Here is a 15,000-nt window from a genome sequence, read left to right as displayed (position 1 = left end):
TTGTTGTTGCAGAATTAAGAGTTTAAAGGAGTAGAGTTGACTTTGATGATGAAGGTGAAAGATCGTTGTTTTATAAATGACTTTGAGGATGAAGGTGAAAGGTCATTGTTGTTTAAATGACTTTGATGATGAAGGTGAAAGGTCATTGTTGTCTAAATGGCTTTGATGATGAAGGTGAAAGATCGTCGTTGTTTAAATGACTTTGATGATGAAGGTGAAAGGTCGTTTTATAAATGACTTTGATGATGAAGGTGAAAGGTCATTGTTTTATAAATGACTTTGATGATGAAGGTGAAAGGTCGTTTTATAAATGACTTTGATGATGAAGGTGAAAGGTCATTGTTTTATAAATGACTTTGATGATGAAGATGAAAGGTCATTGTTTTATAAATGACTTTGATGATGAAGGTGAAAGGTAATTGTTGTTTAAATGACTTTGATGATGAAGGTGAAAGGCCATTGTTTTTTAAATGACTTTGATGATGAAGGTGAAAGGCTGTTGTTTAAATGACTTTGATGATGAAGGTGAAAGGTCGTTGTTTAAATGACTGATGATGAAGGGTCGTCGATGTTTAAATTACTTTGATGATGAAGGTGAAAGGTCATTGTTGTTTAAATGGCTTTGATGATGAAGGTTAAAGATCATTGTTGTTTAAATGACTGATGATGAAGGTGAAAGGTCATCGCTGTTTAAATTACTTTGATGATGAAGGTGAAAGGTCATTGTTGTTTAAATGACTTTGATGATGAAGGTGAAAGGTCGCAGTTGTTTAAATGACTTTGATGATGAAGGTGAAAGGTCGTCGTTGTTTAAATGACTTTGATGATGAAAGTGAAAGGTCATTGTTGTTTAAATGACTTTGATGATGAAGGTGAAAGATTGTCGTTGTTTAAGTGACTTTGATGATGAAGGTGAAAGGTCATTGTTTAAATGACTTTGATGATGAAGGTGAAAGATTGTCGTTGTTTAAATGACTTTGATGATGAAGGTGAAAGGTCGTTGTTTAAATGGCTTTGATGATGAAGGTGAAAGATTGTCGTTGTTTAATTGACTTTGATGATGAAGGTGAAAGGTTGTAGTTGTTTAAATGGCTTTGATGATGAAGGTGAAAGATTGTCGTTGTTTAAATGACTTTGATGATGAAGGTGAAAGATCGTCGTTGTTTAAATGACTTTGATGATGAAGGTGAAAGGTCGTCGATGATGAAGGTGAAAGGTCATCGCTGTTTAAATTACTTTGATGATGAAGGTGAAAGGTCATTGTTGTTTAAATTACTTTGATGATGAAGGTGAAAGGTCGTTTTATAAATGACTTTGATGATGAAGGTGAAAGGTCATTGTTTTATAAATGACTTTGATGATGAAGGTGAAAGGTCGTTTTATAAATGAGTTTGATGATGAAGGTGAAAGGTCATTGTTTTATAAATGACTTTGATGATGAAGGGGAAAGGTAATTGTTGTTTAAATGACTTTGATGATGAAGGTGAAAGGCCATTGTTTTTTAAATGGCTTTGATGATGAAGGTGAAAGTTAGTCGTTGTTTAAATGACTTTGATGATGAAGGTGAAAGGCTGTTGTTTAAATGACTTTGATGATGAAGGTGAAAGGTCGTTGTTTAAATGACTGATGATGAAGGGTCGTCGATGTTTAAATAACTTTGATGATGAAGGTTAAAGATCATTGTTGTTTAAATGACTGATGATGAAGGTGAAAGGTCATCGCTGTTTAAATTACTTTGATGATGAAGGTGAAAGGTCATTGTTGTTTAAATGACTTTGATGATGAAGGTGAAAGGTCGCCGTTGTTTAAATGACTTTGATGATGAAGGTGAAAGGTCATCGTTGTTTAAATGACTTTGATGATGAAAGTGAAAGGTCATTGTTGTTTAAATGACTTTGATGATGAAGGTGAAAGATTGTCGTTGTTTAAATGACTTTGATGATGAAGGTGAAAGGTCATTGTTTAAATGACTTTGATGATGAAGGTGAAAGATTGTCGTTGTTTAAATGACTTTGATGATGAAGGTGAAAGGTCATTGTTTTATAAATGACTTTGATGATGAAGGTGAAAGGTCGTTTTATAAATGAGTTTGATGATGAAGGTGAAAGGTCATTGTTTTATAAATGACTTTGATGATGAAGGGGAAAGGTAATTGTTGTTTAAATGACTTTGATGATGAAGGTGAAAGGCCATTGTTTTTTAAATGGCTTTGATGATAAAGGTGAAAGTTAGTCGTTGTTTAAATGACTTTGATGATGAAGGTGAAAGGCTGTTGTTTAAATGACTTTGATGATGAAGGTGAAAGATCATCGTTGTTTAAATGACTTTGATGATGAAGGTGAAAGGTCGTCGATGATGAAGGTGAAAGGTCATCGCTGTTTAAATTACTTTGATGATGAAGGTGAAAGGTCATTGTTGTTTAAATTACTTTGATGATGAAGGTGAAAGGTCGCCGTTGTTTAAATGACTTTGATGATGAAAGTGAAAGGTCATTGTTGTTTAAATGACTTTGATGATGAAGGTGAAAGATTGTCGTTGTTTAAATGGCTTTGATGATGAAGGTGAAAGGTCGTTGTTTAAATGGCTTTGATGATGAAGGTGAAAGATTGTCGTTGTTTAAATGACTTTGATGATGAAGGTGAAAGGTTGTCGTTGTTTAAATGGCTTTGATGATGAAGGTGAAAGATTGTCGTTGTTTAAATGACGTTGATGATGAAGGTGAATGGTCGTCGATGATGAAGGTGAAAGGTCATCGCTGTTTAAATGACTTTGATGATGAAGGTGAAAGGTCATTGTTGTTTAAATGACTTTGATGATGAAGGTGAAAGGTCATTGTTGTTTAAATGACTTTGATGATGAAGGTGAAAGGTTGTCGTTGTTTAAATGACTTTGATGATGAAGGTGAAAGATCGTCGTTGTTTTAATGACTTTGATGATGAAGGTAAAAGATCGTTGTTGTTTTAATGACTTTGATGATGAAGGTGAAAGGTCGTCGTTGTTTAAATGATGTAAAAGGATTTGTAGGGTTTGATTTGGAGGCGGAGTCCGTTGATTTGAACTCATCCTTCGATCTCAGACGCTGTAAATGTTCAGGCAGCTGGAAGAGATTAGACTCAGGGTTTGGAAAAGGTTTGAATCGTCGTCTGACAATGGTGAGAGTTGTCTGGCTGTGGCTTTTTTATTATTATTTGAGAGGAAAGTAGGGGATCTTTATCGTCGCACCATTGTGGTCTCGCATTTTCCATTTTGTGGCTCGGTCTGTTTCCCTCTGGCTTCTGCACTGAAAAACCTCTGAGAATCTTAAACCAACAACAGACCTGCACTGTTTCTCATTTTTCACTTAAAAATTCATATAAAGGCCGTTTTGTTGTTTTTTTCTGTCTGGACTCAAACGCAGCAGAAAATCTTCATCTGAAAAAAGGTGTCAATGTTTTACGAGAAATGAAAAACGCTGCGGCGACGCTGATGATGTCATGTGGCACTTTGACTTCTGTCGCCTGGAGACACACACACACACACACACACACTCTGCTCTGTGATGGACCTGACTGTGTGTGACATCATGGTTGTGCAGCTCTAATGACTGCACAAAGAGCCAGTGTGTCGCTTCCTGAGGGAACAGTTAAAGCTCTGCTACGTCAATCAAACCTCAACTGGATGGGGGGGGGGGGGGGGGGGCAAAGTTTTCTCCAGGTAGCAATTACTGCACTTTGAGAGCATGTTTTTCCTCGTGCTATGCTGGTTTAAGGAAGTCAAACTAATGAAGTTCATGTCGTTCTCAGTTTTATTGGCTGGAACTCTGTCCACGCGGGATTCTCTTTGTTCGTTTGCTGCTGTTTTGTTTTTAAGGATTTCATTTCTTTCATTTTCATCCAAATGTTTCCAGCTCTCTATACAGCTTTTATTTTGAAACCAGAAGAATCACAACAACACATACTGAACTCCTCTATGTGTGTGTGTGTGTGTCAGACAGCAGACTGTAGACGCTGTGGTTTTAAAGCCTCTGGGACACACTTTTATTTTAAAGCGTGAGAAATTCCCCTCATGGTTTTCATGTCATGTGATCTTACAGCAGACCACAGAAGCTGTGTGTGGACAGACGTGTAGTTACAGTGTGACTGACGTCTTTAAAGATAACGTTTGACTTTGACACAGTTTGTCACACAGTGGAAGAAAAAAACAACGAGACTCTGTGACACAAAGTGACTTTTTGTCTCCAGTCACTGAGTAACACTAACTAATACTAACCATAACCAGTTCATAACTAACACTAACCTCTTAACCAGAATTCAAATCTTAGTCCTGAGCTTAAGCAGTTCCTCAGAAAGTTTAATAACAACAGATTATTTATGTTATGTGTCACAATAATCTGTATTTTAACATTAATACGATGAATGGAGTCACTTCCACATCATTAATAAATAGTTTCTCCATGTTGCTAAATGTATTATTTTTCTCTCCTAAAACTTAAAGCTCCTGATTAGTGAAGGAAGTTATTTATTTATGCTCACATTTAAGTTCAGAGTGAGAGGAGGTTTAACATTTAACATTTATAATAATATAATAATTATATTGTTTATTAATAATAATGTATTATTGTTATTATCATTATTATTATTATTATGTAATAATAATAAAGTTATATAATTATTTATAAAATTTATAAAAATATGTAAACAAACTCAAACATGTGACAGCAGCTTCATTAATAACACACACACACACACACACACACTCACACACACACACTCACACGCATACTCACACACTCACACTCACACTCACACGCACACTCACACACTCACACACTCACACGCTCACACACACTCACACGCACACTCACACTCACACACACACTCACACACACACACGCACACTCACACACTCACACACACACACACACACACACACACACTCACACGCACACTCACACTCACACTCACACACAGAGTGGAGGAGGAGAGAGTGTGTTTTCCTCTCTTTCTTTGTTGACTGCTCAGATAAATTTGCTTTTTTCGGCATGGTGGCGCAGTGGTTAGTAGTGGTGGTTAGCACTGTTGCCTCACAGCAAGAAGGTGCTGGGTTCAATTCCTGGTCTGGGACCTTTCTGTGTGGAGTTTGCATGTTCTCCCCATGTCTGCGTGGGTTTCCCCTGGGCTCTCCAGTTTCCTCCCACCATCAAAACATGTTAGAATGTTAGTTACATTCGGTCAGGTTGGTCCCTTGTGGCGGCGCGCTCAGTCGCAGCGGCTCTTTGATCAACCCTCCATCTGACCTCGACATCTCGTTGTACAATACCAGTATGATGACAATAAAGTTGCTTTCCTTTCCTTTCCTTTTCCTAGTAGGAAGTGTTTATGTGGCGAGTGTCAGAGGTCAAAGGTGACGCGGGGTTATCATCAGGTGACATCATTATGACCTCGGCTGCTCGTGTGTCGTCTTCTGTCAACACCACATTAGTTTTTCTGTCATCTATAAAACAAGACCAAATTAAAGGCGATGGCGTGTAAAAACGGTGCACAACGGCGACCTTTAGTGTTTAAAACTGGTACTGCAGTCTCATTTAAAACAATACAGAGCGATTCTGTAAGTTAAATATTATTAACTGACCCTCAGCAGCTTCTGTCTTCATCTTTTATTTAAACTCGGTCGAGACATTTTTCAGATTAGCACTGAGACTTTTTACCATTTGACCCTGTCATACTAGGGGGCGCTACAGTGCATAATCCACACATTTGATGTTGCAGAGATTTTCACCCTGTCATGTCTCCAGAGACATGGACGTGTCCTCGTTATTCTTAACATTTCAAATATGTTTGAAGTCTTTAGTTTGAGGAGTGAAATAGTTTGTGTGAGAATGAGATGAACTCTCCGTGAGCACGGACGGTAAAGTGGAGCGTTGTGTTCCCGGTGTGTTGTCGTCAGTTTGTTTAAAAGTGTCAAGCAAACTTTCTCTGTGTTTAAAATGAAGAATGAAATAAATAAATGAAGGTGCCCTTGAAGTGAAGAGTAAGAGAAGCGCGACGTGAGGATTTCATGTCTCCTTTTGAAGAGAGTGAATGAAGCTAAGCTCCTCTCTCCTTTTCTTTTCTCCTCCGTTCACTCGAGGGAGCCATCCTTTCTTTTCTGCTGGAGCCGTCGCGGCATACTAATGTTTTACAGCAGCGCGCGGTGCTTTCCCTCACACATGAACGAGTCAGCTCAAAGTTTTCTAATTAAAATTTGATCTCAGTGCCGATTGTTACCATCAAATTTCCATTTTATTTAAATTACGGGGAGATCTGGCTAATTATGGAGTGAGTGCTTGTTGTCGCCCGTGGCAACAGAATTAAATAAAACAGAATAAATGTCATATTTGATCAAGAATGTATGGTTTATTATACATTGCAATATTATTGTTATGTGCGTGTGTGTGTGTCAGTTATTACATTTCCATGACATTAGGAAAAACCGACTAAACCGACTAAAACTGGACGTCCAGATTACGTGATTGTTGAGCTACTGCTGCATGTTTGTGTTCAGTTGGACCAGAAGTGGACTTCACCAGGTCCAGGTCTGGACCAGGAGTGGACTTCACCAGGTCCAGGTCTGGACCAGGAGTGGACTTCACCAGGTCCAGGTCTGGACCAGGAGTGGACTTCACCAGGTCCAGGTCTGGACCAGGAGTGGACTTCACCAGGTCCAGGTCTGGACCAGGAGTGGACTTCACCAGGTCCAGGTCTACACAGTCACCATGTTCTGCTTTCTTTGCACCATAAAACAAAGAAACACTGACAAACACTGATCAACATTTTTACACAAACAGTGAATGTAGAGAATAATCAGCAGATGAATTCATGATGCAAACATGGTTAGTTGCAGCTCTACTTTTGTTTAATAGTGATATTTTACATTCTCAGATTCATAAAAACAATCATTTATTTAAATAATAACTGCACAGTTTGTTCAGTTTGAATTTTGGTGGTGATTCAGATGCAAATCCAGGTTTAATCCAGGATTTAAAATAGAACCTTACAGGATATTCCTTAAAAACACGTGTGTTCCACTGTGTGCTTCTGTTGTTATGAGTTTGATGAATTGATTGTTTTTTTACAAACACAGCTGATGAATCATGGTCTTGTGTTTCATGTGACGCTTGTTTTTGGTCATTAAAGGAGCATGTTTGTGTTGACCGCTCCCTGCAGGCACACGCTGTGTCTCTGCTAACTTTAGATCACGACGCGTCTCATATGTGGTCACTTCATAATGTGTGTGTGTGTGTGTGTGTGTGTTTTCTTCTCTAATGGTTAATGGTTTCCCAGCGTCCGCTCCAGCCAGTACATTAACTGTTTCAGGATAATTTATACTCCAGCGTTTACGTCCTGTGGAAACAGCGTGGAGCTCGTTACAATGATTACTCTCCACTTTGAACAGAAGGCTACAGGAGGTCTCGTCTTTTTCTTTTCTTTTTTTGGTCAGAGAGAGAGAGAGGAAGTCAGACTGCTGCTGCTAAAACAAATGCTGTCTCTTTATTCCGCTGTGCTGTTGAATGTTGCAGTGCAGTTCTTTGTGGAGAGCATGAATAAAAGAGTTCCTGAGGAGGAGAAGTGCAGCATCCTGCTGAGCCAGATTTAGATCTGAAACAGGAGGGAGCAGCAGAGAGACAGACAGAGACTGAGAGAGAGACAGAGGCTGAGAGAGAGACTGACAGACAGATGGACTGAGGAGAGAGAGACAGAGGCTGAGAGAGAGCTGCTTCTTGTTGACCTCTCACCATCTGTACTGACCATCATACTTTTCACGCTCTGCTTTAAACGTATTGTTAAACTGTTTTTACAGACAAATATATATACTGTATAATATATAATCATATTATATATATGATCATATTTATATGATCATATATATAATCATATTTATATATAAGATAAATATGATTATATAAGATAAATATGATTATATATATATATAAATCATATATATAATCATAATTATATATAATCATATATTATCATATTTATATATATAATCCTATTTATATATAATCATATTTTTATATGATCGTATATAATCATAATTATATATATCATCATATTTATATATATAAATCATATATATGATCCCTTAATTTATATATGATCTTATTTATATATGATCATATTTATATATAATATTTATATATATGATCATATTTATATTTAAGATCACATTATATATATGATCATATTTATATTTATGATCATATATATATATAAATACGATCATATTTACATATAATCATAATTATATATATTATCATATTTAATATATATAAATCATATATATGATCATATTTATATGTAATCTTATGTATATATGATCATATTTATATTTATGATCATAAATATAAATATGATCATATTTATATATAAACATAATTATATATGATCATATTTATATTATCATAATGATATGTATGATCATATTTATATATATATATCATATATATGATCATATTTATATTATCATATTTATATATATGATCATATTTATATTTAAGATCATATTATATATATATGATCATATTTATATATATGATCATATTTATATTTAAGATCATATTATATATATATGATCATATTTATATATAATCTTATTTATATATATGATCATATTTATATTTATGATCATATATATAAAAATACGATCATATTTATATATAATCTTATTTATGTATATGATCATATTTATATTTATGATCATATATATATAAAAATACGATCATATTTATATATAATCTTATTTATGTATATGATCATATTTAGTAATATAAATATCATTTATATATATAATTATGATCTTAAATATAAATATGATCAGCTGACTCTGCTGCTCTATAAAGATGAAAAGTTTAACCAAAACATTATATTTATGATATAAAAGTTTTCAATGAATCAATAAAATGTGAATTAACAACAGATTAAGTTTGAGTGAATCGTTAATAAAAGACAGAGTTTAAAAACATATGAACATTATTTTCATTATTCTTTAATGAAACTGAGATGAATGTTATTCTGACGTCACTGTGTTGATTTCAGTGATGGCTACTTTGTGACCTGTGGCCGTGTGTGTGTGTGTGTGTGTGCTGATGTTCCAGCTGAACTCTCCCATGAACTCAGTCAGCAGCACAGAGGACATCAAACCCCCGCTGGGTCTGAACGGTGTGATGAAGGTGCCCGCTCAGCCATCGGGTACCATCCTGTCACTCACCAAACACATCTGTGCCATCTGTGGTGACCGCTCCTCAGGTGAGTCACAGTCCTGGTCTCAGTGTCCAGACGTCACCTTTTCAAACCTCTCATTGTGTTGCTTTGAAAACAGTGGGTCGGTGTGGACGACTAACAAACGACAAACCCACACAGACACTGACAAAACATGTGAACTCTGCGTCTAACTGGGATTCAAACAGGGAACCCTTCCTTTGCACTAGTGCTGTAACCGCTTCACCACCGTGCCGCCCTGAAACAAAGTGATTTAAAAGAAAAGATTTAAAGATTTAATGATTTAAAGATGTGCAGAAACCAAACAGAGAAACTTTGTCTGCAGAGGACACCAGAGGCCTGAGTATATGTGTGTGTGTGTGTGTGTCTGTGTGTGTGTGTGTGTGTGTGTGTGTGTGTGTGTGTGTCTGTGCGTGTGCGTGTGTGTGTGTGTGTGTGTGTGTGTGTGTGTGCGTCTCCTAATGAAAGAAACCTGCAGGCAGATTCTGGAAAAACAGTGTTTTCTCTCAAACTGAGAAACAAAGACAGTCATTTAACATTTGTCAGATTGTTGTGACTCAAATCACAAGATAAATCATCACCACAGCTCATTTACAGCACTAACATTATTTTATGCATATTATTAAAACATGAACATTAACATTAATCTGAACTAACACATTCAAATGTTTCAGGGGAAAAAAATGTGTGGGTCCTGACCCAGAGTTTGGGAACCACTGCCTTAACAATAGCAATGTGTTCATATTACTGAGACACAAGTGAGACACAACAACTGAGACACAACGAGTGAGACACAACAACTGAGACACAACAAGTGAGACATAACAACTGAGACACAACTGAGACACAACAACTGAGACACAACGAGTGAGACACAACAAGTGAGACACAACAACTGAGACACAACAACTGAGACAACTGAGACACAACAACTGAGACACAACTGAGACACAACAAGTGAGACACAACAACTGAGACACAACAAGTGAGACACAATAAATGAGACACAACTGAGACACAACAACTGAGACACAACTGAGACACAACAACTGAGACAACTGAGACACAACAACTGAGACATAACAACTGAGACACAACAACTGAGACACAAGTGAGACACAACAACTGAGACATAACAACTGAGACACAACGAGTGAGACACAACAACTGAGACAACTGAGACACAACAACTGAGACACAACTGAGACACAACAAGTGAGACACAACAAGTGAGACACAATAAATGAGACACAACTGAGACATAACAACTGAGACACAACAACTGAGACACATCTGAGACACAACAACCGAGACACAACAACTGAGACACAACAACTGAGACACAACTGCGACACACCTGAGACACAACACAGGCCTGTCTCATGGATGTATTATAAGAACTGGATAGAGCTCCGCCCCCTCTGCCTTGAAGACAGTTTTGTCATGGTGGCCACTCGTAGTACTGCAACAAAAAATACTCATGCGGCCCAAAAAGCAATTTTCCCATTGTGCGCAATAGTAAAAGAGACGCCTGTGTAAGTGTCCACATGACACCTGGAGACATGGACACAGGCATGTAGAGATCTTTATATTCTATATTTTTAATTCATGGAGTTTCACATTTGTAAAATCTTCCTAAAGGCCATAAAAAGCCCAGAAACATCTTATTTCCAAGAGTGACGTCACAGCAAAGCGCGAAAAGGCAGAAAATGGATGAATGTTTTTTCACAGTCTGATGCAAATCCATGTTTTTCAAAAAATAAAATACCGCTCATGGATTTTCAAATATAATAAACGTGTGTGTGTATGTGTGCGTGTTTTTACGTGTGGGTGTGGTGTTTGTCGTCAACACTGATGAATGACATAATAACAAATGTGAGGTCAGGGGTCAGGGTCTGATGGCATCAAACTTTATTTAAGTGAAAAATTGTTTTTTATTTGTTACTAAAGAGGAAATAATTCTCTCTCTGTCTCTCTCGCTCTGTCTGTCTGTCTGTCTGTCTGTCTGCTGCAGGTAAACATTATGGGGTGTACAGCTGTGAGGGCTGTAAAGGCTTTTTCAAGCGGACGGTTCGTAAAGATCTGACGTACACGTGCCGCGACAACAAAGACTGTGTCATCGACAAGCGTCAGAGGAACCGCTGCCAGTACTGTCGCTACCAGAAGTGTTTGGCCATGGGCATGAAGAGAGAAGGTACAGCACATACCGTAGAGGACAGAGTCTCACTTACTCACCCTTTCATTTCTAATCTCTACTAACACACACACACACACACACACAGATTACAGTCAGTGCAGTCCAACTTACAGCTTTGTGCTTTACACACAACTTTTTTGTTGCTGGTGACATTTGAATACTTTTATTTAAAATAAAGCTTATTACTCGTGCTGTCAGTGAAACGCGTTATTAACGCGTTATTAACGGTGTTAACACAAACCCATTTTAACGGCGTCTTTCTCTTTTTTATCGTGAGATTAACGTTCTTTTTGGTCGAGCAAACTTTGTGTTTTTTTTCACATGCTGTTGCAACAACTAGTAACGTTATAAAAACTCCAACACCACACCAGATGTAGCTAGAGCGGAAACAACACAACAGGCACGCTGCACACACTTGTTTGGGCTAAAGAGTAGTAGCTAACGTTGTGTTGTGAGTGGATGGCGAGCGCTGTGCGCTTCTCCGTCTCCAAGCGGGCTCTCCGTATCCAACGCAGCCTGGATCATTTGTCCACGCACTCCCCACATCCAAGTCATGATGTCTGCAGTGTTACCAACCAAGCTGGCAGACCCCCCAACCGTAGTGAGGAGACCACCCAAGACCGCTAGCTCCTTTAGCTCGGATTAGCTCGCTTTATTCACACACTGCAGGCTGATACACAGCCTCTCTTATTATTATTTATTAAGTCACAATATGCAGGTCAGTCAGTCATCATCTACCGCTTTATCCTCTGCCAGAGGGTCGCGGGGGGTGCTGTGCCAATCTCAGCTACATCGGGCGATAGGCGGGGTACACCCTGGACAGTTCGCCAGTCCATCGCAGGGCCACACACATATAGAGACAAACAACCATTCACTCTCACACTCACTCCTATGGTCAATTTGGAGTGTCCAATTTACCTATCCCCACATTGCATGTTTTTGGACTGTGGGAGGAAGCCGGAGTACCCGGAGAGAACCCACGCACACACGGGGAGAACATGCGAACTCCATGCAGAAAGGCCCTTGTTCCAACCGGGGCTCGAACCCGGGTCTTCTCGCTGCAAGGCGAGAGTGCTAACCACTACACCACCGTGTGTCCCCACAATATGCAGGTGACAGAGATATTGTCTCAATACAAAAACATCTGCACAAAGCAAGCAGATCCACTTTTCTATGTTGATAAGAGCATTAAAATGAGAAGAAATAATGGGACAAAGAAATCAAGGGACATTTACAATAGATACAAATGTGAACTATGACATTAATGCGATTAATCGTGATTAAATATTTGAATCGTTTGACAGAACTAATAATTACATTAAATAAAACACAGACACACGTTCACACCTGCACATACAGAGGCTCTCTGTTCAGCCAGCATTCAAACTGACAACCCCCCGTACTGTGAGGTAGCAATGCTAACCACTTCAGCACCATGTGTCCCGCGCACACACACTAAAGTCAATCTTTATGTTTTCTTGAACAAGTGGAAAGTTCTGCAAAAGACGTGGATGAAAATGTGTCTCCATTTGTCCCTCTGTAGCACACACACACACACACATGTTCTGTATGTTCCAGGTACTTTGAGGTTCAATAATAATCCCTAATGTGTGGTTATTAGCTGAGATTAGCTACAGCATTAGCGTCAGTGAACAAATAACAACAGCTGATTTCACACGTGTGCATTGAACAGTTTAACAGAAGCACTTTGAGCCGTGACTCAGTTGTGAGTCTCTGTCAGAACCAGTTTGAGCTTCACTGTGCGACACAGTCAGAGAGAACACTCCGTCCTCGGGGGGGAATAACAATGTTCCTCTGTCTCTCTCTTAATGATTAGAATCAACTCGCTGCAGTTTGCCTCATTATTCAGGAAAAGTTACTGCACTTATTATTTATTAAAGGCTCTAACTGACTAAAGTGTGTCCACACACACACACAGACACACACACGGTGTCCAAAGTCCAACAAGCGTCACATCTCTGATCGTCTCCTCTCGCATTAGAATATGTGATGACTTTGTCCAGATGTGGACGGGAAGAGGACGCCGGGATCTGGAAGTGTCAAACTTTTCACCAGCAGCTTTTTCTCGCTGAGTTTCACCACGGCAACAACTGCTGCTAATTTTAGCCTCAACTCTGAATCCACAGTTAAAGCTGTGCAGTGTGAAATCTTCAGGACAGGATTCTGAAAGTCACAGGAAGTCTCTGAAGGAGACGGCGTCTTCTTATTTAACTGCATTCATTCACTAACTTGAGGTGTAACATGGACGGCTTGTTTAGTTTAATCAAGTTTTACTTTGATCTGGGTTTAAGGCACTGGGAGATAGTCCTGTCCTTAAGTCACATCGATGGTCTCACCATTAGTTTGTCGACTTTCACAGGCACCTGAGGACGTTGCGGTTGTTCAGAAGGAAAAGTCGTTCTGTGAGACATGGCGATGTTTCTCCATGATCAGTTGGACAGATATGGCTCCACAGATACAAGATGATGCATTTGAAATGCATTCAGGCTACGTGGTGACTCAAGAGACACCAGAGATCAGGAGACTGCTCAAAATGTGGGAGTCACTTGCAGGTTGGAGGTTCTCGTGAGAGTTCTCGATAATTCAGGAAAAATTACTCTGAAAAACAGGAAAAAAAATGACTTTTTCTTCAAATGAATGCAACGCACTTCCGTAAAAAACAGAAAAATACGGATGATTTTTTTATCGAACAGTTGATGATTGAAATAAAATAACGTCACGAGCGTTCCTGATGTTTGTGTGATGCGTTCAGGGACAGTCGGGTCGTGACAGAGTCAGTGAGGTGTGAATTTTCACACTCGTGAAGGTGTTAAAATATGATCCCTCTCAGCAGAAGTGTTGCTCAGCACTCTTTCACACGTGGAATAAATCAATCAGCGCCTGACCGTCACGCTCCTCATGTGCTCAGTGATGGAGGTCGACTGTTCGCTGAGTTTGAAAATGAATTTCAAACATAAAAGAAGAAAACAGACACTTCATCATCCACTTTCCTCAATTCTGAAAAGAAAAAAAGAAAATAATGACAATGACAAACTGAATTTCAATAAAAAGACACAAATGTGGACAATGAGTGTCTTCATACGTCTGCTGCAACATCGTTACTATGTAACTGTGTCAGGAAGTTTACGGGGTTTGTTGAATTCATGTTGTAGCCGCTCGTGGAAACTCGACACACTGTTGACCTGCGTTATTCTCTCTCACTTAAAACCTTTGAAATTAAAAGTAATGAAACACTGAAGTTAGTTTGAAGAAAACAACCAACTCCAAACTAACTTCACAGTCCTGTTCCAGGGTAGTTGGATGGAATCTTTAAAGTGTGCGTGTGTTTATGTGTGTGTGCATGTGTGTGTTTGTGCGTGTGTGTGTGTGTGTGTGTTTGTGAGTGTGTGTGTGTATGTGTGTCTGTGTGCGTGTGTGTGTGTGTTTGTGCGTGTGTGCGTGTGTGTGTGTTTGTGCGTGTGTGCGTGTGTGTGTGTGTCTGTGTGCGTGTGTGTGTGTCTGTGTGCGTGTGTTATGCGTGTGTTTATGTGTGTGTGCGTGTGT

At 38.7% G+C, this 15,000-nt stretch overlaps 1 protein-coding gene across 3 annotated transcripts in view; it reads left to right on the top strand.

The window, feature by feature from the left end:
* Nucleotides 1–15,000, top strand: part of rxraa (retinoid X receptor, alpha a) — an 87,846-nt gene that overhangs the window by 58,098 nt on the left and 14,748 nt on the right. For all 3 annotated transcript variants that reach the window (XM_058616876.1, XM_058616875.1, XM_058616877.1), the window contains exons 4-5: nt 9,116–9,266; nt 11,254–11,433. In XM_058616876.1, coding sequence (XP_058472859.1) covers nt 9,116–9,266; nt 11,254–11,433 — 331 coding nt within the window. The remainder of the gene's footprint in view (nt 1–9,115; nt 9,267–11,253; nt 11,434–15,000) is intronic.

Source organism: Solea solea, chromosome 19, assembly GCF_958295425.1.
Source record: "Solea solea chromosome 19, fSolSol10.1, whole genome shotgun sequence".
NCBI lineage: Eukaryota > Metazoa > Chordata > Actinopteri > Pleuronectiformes > Soleidae > Solea > Solea solea.
The sequence above is the reverse complement of the archived record's forward strand: the minus strand, read 5'-3'. Positions and strand labels throughout refer to the sequence as shown.